At 37.7% G+C, this 8032-nt stretch overlaps 1 protein-coding gene and 1 pseudogene across 2 annotated transcripts; one reads left to right on the top strand and one right to left on the bottom strand.

Annotated features, from left to right (window-relative positions):
- The first annotated feature begins 2664 nt into the window (after window positions 1–2664).
- On the top strand, window positions 2665–8026 carry LOC116841999 (FK506-binding protein 5-like). 2 transcript variants are annotated; one of them, XM_032810609.1, is made up of 5 exons: window positions 2665–2909; window positions 3111–3240; window positions 3684–4815; window positions 5185–5901; window positions 6005–8026. In XM_032810609.1, the coding sequence occupies exons 2-5, from the start codon at window positions 3190–3192 to the stop codon at window positions 6826–6828; spliced, it is 2724 nt and encodes a 907-aa protein (XP_032666500.1). In that variant the 5' UTR covers window positions 2665–2909; window positions 3111–3189; the 3' UTR covers window positions 6829–8026. The 2 variants fall into 2 exon arrangements, with proteins under 2 accessions (XP_032666500.1, XP_032666499.1); XM_032810608.1 differs by lacking the exon at window positions 2665–2909 and having other exon boundaries at window positions 2921–3240.
- LOC116842000 overlaps window positions 7035–8032 on the bottom strand; it is a 6315-nt pseudogene continuing 5317 nt past the window's right edge.

Below are 8032 nucleotides of genomic sequence, written 5' to 3'. Positions count from 1 at the left end.
GATTGGCTGTGTCCAAATGCACCGTGTCCAAGTGCACCGCTCCCGCGGCCGTAGGCCAACTCCCACGCCCTGGTGGAGGTAGCGCAATTATATATAATAGCGACATAGAAATAAAAGTATTAGACTTATGGCTCCTGCACACAGGACGCGGTAATGCTTGCCGCGCGGCGGAAGTTCGCACGACAGTCAATCAATATGCTGCTTTCCGTAATAACCTTCTAGCTCTTACGGAAAAACAACATATTGATTGGGTGTCGCGCGACAAGCATTACCGTGTCCTGTGTGCAGGAGCCATTATGGTACCTACCCACAGAACACGGTAAAGGTGCCAATATATGGGAGCGTTCCAGCGTCGAGCGTTAAAGCGTTAGCCAATCAACGTATCAAGTTGCAGAAGTATACTTGTAGTTCTTGCGGAAAGTGGCACGTTGATTGATTATCGCTTTAACGCTCGACGCTCGATGCTCCCATGTAACGGCACCTTAAGGATGCAAACCCATGCAGCGGAATAGCGGAGCGCAGAACGAGAGCGAAATCAATCATGAAACAATCACGAGCGAAAACTGTGGAACGCTCGTGATTGGTTCCGCTCTCGTTCCGCGCTCCTCTATTTCACTGTAACAGGTTTGCACCCTAATGGCTCCTGCATACAGGACGCGGCAATGCAAGTCCGCGCGACAGCCAATCAATGGCTGCGTTCAGCAGAGAAAGCTGCTTTGCAATTGTTGTAAAATTCGTGAATCTGATTGGAGTATGCTCTTAATTTTGGTTAAATCCAAGAGCATGTACCAATCAGGTTCACGAATTTTATAATAGTGCAAAGCAGCTCTCTCTCCTGAACGCAGTCAATATATAGTTTTTCCGTAAGAGCTAGAAAGTTATTACGGAAAGCAGCATATCGATTGGCTGTCGCGCGAAATTCCGCCGCGCGGTAAGCATTACCGCGTCCTGTGTGCAGGAGCCATAAGGCTGATATTACGTACGTCGTGCGACGAACATTGTCGAAAGTGTTGGTTGGTTATTCTACAAAATATAAATAGGGAGTCATAATATCACCTTTTCCTCTAATATCTTTTAAATAATATTTCAAAATATTAAGGAGAAACTAATATTTGTTATGTCTTATATTTTTTGTACAACAAATGTATTAATAAGTCTAATTAGATTTCAATTTAAACCAAACTAGTCTGGTTTATGTTTATACTGGAGTGCATTCATACAATCTTTAAGAGTGTAAAAAAATATAAACGATATAATATGTGTCTCTTTATCTCTTCCGAAGAAATATGAGTTGGGAGTTTGAAAATGGGGCGCATCTACGAATTCACTAATTTACGAATTCACATTCTTACGGCTCTTGCACACAGGACGTGGTAATGCTTGGGAGCGGTGCACTTGGACACGGTGCATTTGGACACAGCCAATCACAGCACCGTGTGATTAGAGACATTTGTAGGTCCCTTGGAACAGCGGCTTGTGATTGGACTGTGTCCAATTGCCCCGTGTCCAACTGATATACACCCGTAATGCTTGCCGTGCGGCGAAAGTTCGCGCGACAACCAATCAATATGCTGCTTTCCGTAATAACCTTCTAGTTCTTACGGAAAAACAACATATTGATTGGCTGTCGCGCGGCAAGCATCACTCCTGTGTGCAGGAGCATAAGGTCGTAAGAAAACTGACCAATCAGAGTTGTTTATTCTCCTTGCGTTCAAGGAATAATCGACTGTGATTGGTCAGTTTTTTTTACGTGCAAAGGCCCTTACATGCTTTTAGATAGTCTGTAAGCAATCTAGGCTGCGTTCCAAAACTCTACTCAACGGATACATTTAATTGTCCAATCATAATAAAGAAATACTAGTTATCTTTGCTTTTATTGGTCAATTGAATGCTACTCTACACGTCGAGTAGAGTTTTGGAACGCAGCTCTAGTTTAGTATAAACATCTGTGGTGAATATATGGGGTGAATATATGTTCAGAAATCCAACTCGATGGATAGAGTTACTTTAATAAACTAATCATGATAAATAAATCTTTGTTCTTTTTGCCCTGATTGGCTAATTAAATGTTACTCTATTCATCGAGTAGGATTTCTGAACACACCCGGGATGCCTTAGGTTGAATCCCCACTGACCGCGTTACGCGTTGCGTCGTCTGCCTGGGTCACGAGTTAACCAATCAAATCGTTCCATTGGAACAAGTGCATTGTACGCGCGTCATTCCAATTAGAGGATTTGATTTGTTAACTCGTGACGCAGGCAGACGACGCGACGCGTGACGCGCTCAGTGGGAACAGCTTAAGGGTGCGTTTCCACTTAACGCGTCACGCACGCGTCATCCGAGTTAAGCCAATCAAATCGTCCTATTTTATTGCGTAACTTTACACCGAACAAAATGGGACGATTTGATTGGCTTAACTCGGACGACGCGACACGTGACGCGCTAAGTGGGAATTCTGCCTAACAAAAATGGTCGTCACTTTTTGCCTCATCTATAACTAGGGAGTTAGCAGTCTAGTAATTTATAGAAGTGTGATAAAATGTCAGTTTGCAGAACAAAATTTCCCTAATGTCTAACCAATAATTTTCTTCACAGGTTGGGGACATTTCGATCTGTACATGTCAAGTGAAGTGTACCGTAATATTTCTCTAACATTTTTCAGCTTATCGTCACAAGGACTACGTACTGCTTGACCAGTGAAAACCATTACGTTTACTTGACATTTACTTGTGATCGAAATATTTGTTATTATTCGTCTTTGTTATTATTCGTATCGATACTTCTCTGGCGAATCATTAGCGAAGATATAATTGAGACGAGTGGTGAGACCTCTCTATCTCCTTCCTTTCCATAAACAAAATATCTCGTCGCTTGGATTTCCTTAAAGTTACTATCTCCAAGGGTGAAGGTGTGTATCCGCATGTATCATATTTTTGTAGCAGCGAACTGCACTGCATTGTGGTAGAGTCGTTTGATATCTTTCCTCTGAGCGAAGATATATCGAGGCGCATCGCATCATGTTATCACTGCGCGAGTCGTGAATGGAAATATGTCAGTGTCGTGATCAGTAAGAACTGTGCATAACCATCAATATGTTTTGGTTTGACAGAAAGTCGTTGGAGTGACATTTAGGTTACGCGCGTGAAGGTGGCTCATAATAACGCGCGAAGTCACATATGAGCTAAATAATGGAAACTGAGATTATTTATATTTCTTCCGATGAGTCAGATTCACAGAAGGTGAGTAGATGTCCATATTAGTTTCATCAAATAGAGTTTTGTACAATAAAAGTTCTGCTGTGCCCAACTTGAAAAGAGAGCTGAACTATTGATAATAATAGGTCTGTTCTTTTTAGAAGAATTTACTGGATTGGTGTACATTGGTTGGGTAAATTAGTGTGAAAAAAAATATACTTGTTTCACTGTACTTATTGAATCAGTGTATACTACTTTAGAAAGTTCTTTGAAAAAGAACAGGCCTTAAATTATCTCAGAATCATAGGTTTTCTGTTTCTGAAAAGACTACACTAGATTTTTTATATTTTTCTTCCACTAAATTTCAACTATACATCTGTTTCTCTTTAAGTCCCATAAGTGTACACTAAGTTCAGTGATAAAGAACATCTCAAATATTAGTATTTTACTTACAAAAATGTTCACTAACATGCATGTATATCTTATAGGAAAACAAAAAGAAATCATCCTCCAGTAATTCTACAGAAGTGAGTAACAATGCTTTACGCACAAAGGTAGAGGTTTCACCTAACAACAGTGAAAAAGTGGAAGAAAATAATTTAAAGAGGAAAATATCACAGATAAGTGAAGAGAAGAAAAGTTTATTATATCATAATTCAGAGAAAAGAAAAAAATTAAATACAACTCAAATTCCATTGGAACTAGACAAGGATGACAGTACTATACCTGATTGTACTCAGAAATCAAACAAGGAGCAAGAAACAACAATTGAAGTGCCAAAATTATTTGTGAAAGAGCGAAAAAAGATATCTTATGTAACACATGATATCTTTCCACAGTTTATAAGCTTATGCTTGAAAAAGTGTCATGATAACGATATGGAAAAAATAGTTGATAAGTTGAAAAGGCGTTACGAAGAATTGGTTCCAAATTATGCTGGTTCAGAAAAGTTTGCCTTATTCCTGAATGAAAAGCGTGAGGCTATTATGAATAATGATAAAAAATTATATGTATACATAGAGGAAGTTATGAATGAGATGAAGAGGATGATCAAAGAAAAATTGAAAAAAAAATCGATTGATAATGTAACCTATGATGCAGTACCATCTACTTCTTATGCTGCAAACAAAGTATCAATTAATCATGTAGCAGAATCAGATAATGAGAATGATGGTGTAGATCACATGGACAGTGAGACAAAGAGAAAGATTAAAATAATAGAAATGGCCATGAAGAAATGTGAGTACAGAATAAAGAAATTCGAAACTGCTGAAGTTGACTTTGACGAGGATACTGATAGTAATTATATAAAAATGGAGAGATACAAACAAAGAATGGTGGAACTGTACAACAAGTATTGTGAATTAACCGGGGAAAATGCTGATGCTGGACGGTCATATTTACGTCCTAAACACATAAGTACAACTCAAATTGTTGCTGTGGACCAAGCAATAACAAATTTTATCAACTCTAAAATTTCTAAACGGAATCAGTGGAAGACACCAGGATCTTTTACGAATAATATAATATTCCCTGATTACAGGGATATTTTAGAATGTGTTAAAAGGTGTAATGAAAAAAGAAACTTGGGTTTGACAAAAAACAAACAGATTGAAATGGGTAAGTTGTAACTATAGTTTTGAGATTATTTTAAATTTTTATAGCGAAAATATATATTAAGTTATAATAATTATATATACATTTTTCTCTTTTCTCAATCAGAAACTGAATACTGGAATTATTTTGCTAGTAATATTATTCTAGTATAGAGTATATATCTTCATTTAATAATACCAATATTTACAATTTAAATCGGTTAAAATCATTGTATTTATCATGGTATTTATAGTTTAAATCACTTCTTTTTTGTTATGCAATGCCGAAAAATATCTCTATGAAAATAGCATTTTTTATATTGGTTTCAGTCCTTGTTCTCAATTTTATATATAATTCATATATCAAAATTTTTTACATTTGTGTGTATTGTAGCAAAAAAGGCTTTCGTTGAATTAGGAGAATTACTACAGCGCTCAAGACGAAATGATTATTGGGATACTTTTTCTTTATATCTGGAGAATACAGAGGAAGACCCAGCTATAAAAGATAAAGAGTTAGCGAACAAACTAACTTACAATCGTAATGAAGGTCAAAAGAAATTAACTGCTGTATTCGAAAAATATGTGAAAAAACAAGAAGAAATAAAGGAGCAAGTTTATAATGGAACAACTACGGAAGACGAGAGTGATATGGATGACGATGATAAGGATGAAGACGAAGATGATATTGAAGATGAAGACAAAAATAATGATATTTTATCATTATATACTTCGAGTAATGAAGACAATGACAGTGTGAAAGACGTAAATAAAACAAATCAGAATAACACATCTGCAGAGAAAAACAATAATAAGACAGTAAATGTGAATCGAGATACGAATGGAATTGCCTCGAGTAAAGTTGAGGGGAACTTGCCGCAAGAGAAATGCGAAGAGAAGAAAGTGGAAGTAAAAACTACGAAAGAGAATCACGTATCAACGTCTAAGGACGAGAGTAAGATTGTTACTGATACAGAGAAGGTATCTAGATCGCCAATTAGCAATGCAGTTATGACCTCGAAGAACGTTACTGGGATAGACGCGAAAACGCAGGCGAATTCAGTACCAACTTCTACGACAAATTGTGCTGATATCACTAACAGGACTGAAGGTTTGTGAAAGCTTAAATTTTCACAAAAATAGGAGTCTAAGGGATAGATCTGCCACCAAAAATTAAGATCATGTACTATTAGTATTTTACGTGTATGTTGTAGAGCACGTAGCTGAAGTGGTGATAGAGGATGTACATAAAGTGGTAACAAAATCTCCAGCAGAGGTGATAACCAAGGAACGAGCAACGGTGCTAACGAATATGGTACATATGATAACGGAAGACGTCACGGAGGTAATAACGGGAGATGTAGAAGAGGTGATAACAGAAGTAACAGAGCTGGTAGTGAAAGACAAAGTAAACGAGTTAACGGATGCGCCCAAAGACAAACTTTCGGACGAAGCTAAGAAACCTCTGTTGCGAGTGCGCTCGTTCGCTAAACCTCCCACAACTTGGGACGATGGCCGGCAAAAGGCGAATAACACCACTCAGGAGAATGTACCAAAGACAACGAGCGAAAATAAAGATTTGATCGATCTAACGGACGAGTCCAGTGTCAGCGAACCAGTATCAGCGACAACAATAACATCGTCCACGGTTACCACGCGGTGTGCGATACAACGCGATGGCAAAGTAGTGCCTCTGATGAAGCATCAGAGGTTGGTATTACCGAGGAATAATATTATTAGCGTGCAAAATATCACGAACAATTATCTAAAAGTAGACATGCGAACCGGCGAGATTATTGCACCCGCGCGAAACATTCAGGCACCCACGATAATACGAGTGCCGTCTACTCAAACTGCCATCGTTCAACCGAATCAGGTGCAAAACACGAGCGTCATTACTACGACAAACAAAGCATCTATCAAACGGAACGAAACTATATTAAGAATTATTCCCAAGAAGACACTTGTCGTTAAAACATCAGACCCGAAAGTGACCAAGACGCAAGTGCGTGTGATACCGGCGACGAAACCCAAATGACACGAATACGATGTACGAGCTGTCTTTCTAGATCACTGTTATGCGGCTGCAAAGTTTAGCTGATTAATTCTGAAAAATAAAATTTTTTTTTTAAGGTAAATGTACTGAATACGCGTGTGTATACGTATATATGTACGTGTATATATGTACGTATATTTTTGTACGTACGTATAATATGCATATATATATATATGTATATATAAATATTGTAATTAATAAATTTTATTAACAAAAGGCAATGTGGGATATACGCTAATGCGTGTTGTATGAAGCGAATGGTTTCTCTTCAATGGAGCGGATGGTTCCTCTTCATTCCGTATTCGCGTCCGACCGAAGACTCTTCACTAGCAATTTGGCCAGAACATTGTTGGAATCCAATAGATTCTCCACGATTTCGAAATGATCGGTTTCCGGAAGAAAGAGAAACTCGACATTGTCCACAAAAGAACTAATTTTCTGAAATTATAATGTCAAATCATAATTCTGTTATTAATGTAGACCGATATGATGCGACGTTGGTATTAGATATCTGTTTGTAGTCACCTGAGCGTACTGGCGCGATTCATTTATATATGTCGGAAAATCATAGGTCCCCACGGTTACGATAATTTTCAAATTGCGAGCACAGTGGTCCTTCGGTTCGTCGAGAATGAGCCAGTTTAGAATCTTGGCTTCTTCACTGAAACACGATGAATAAAGAGCGCATTTAAACTCGCATTAATAGTAGTCACCCGAAACTTGTTTCACGAGAGATACTTAGATCTTTATTCAGAATTACATCTAAATTTTTCAGTTGAATTATAACATATCTTACATCTGCAATGTACTTATTCTACTGATAAAATTCTCATCTAACTCTGAATTCAAATCTGAGTATTTTATTAGAGACGAGTTTCAAGTAATAATTATTTATTAATACGGGCCAAAGCCGTATTTACTTTTACATTTAATAAGACCCAAGTCGACACAAGTATCGTGGCACCTCAGTGGCACATGTCCATACATTGCACAATCATTTTCTTTACTGCATCCATCAATTTCCTTATTGCATATGAATCGAATGTGTATTCGATGAATAACATTCGATAAGATAGGACGATACTTACTGTTGACTTGGATTATTAAATGTAAAAGTATAAATATAAAAAATATATTTTCGAAGCGCGGAGATGAGAGAGAGAGAGAGAGAGAGAGAGAGAGAGAG

Source organism: Odontomachus brunneus, unplaced genomic scaffold (genome assembly GCF_010583005.1).
Source record: "Odontomachus brunneus isolate Ranch 3 - 2012 unplaced genomic scaffold, Obru_v1 Obru_scaffold_020, whole genome shotgun sequence".
NCBI lineage: Eukaryota > Metazoa > Arthropoda > Insecta > Hymenoptera > Formicidae > Odontomachus > Odontomachus brunneus.
Note: the sequence above shows the minus strand (reverse complement) of the source record. Positions and strands in the feature narration are given on the sequence as shown.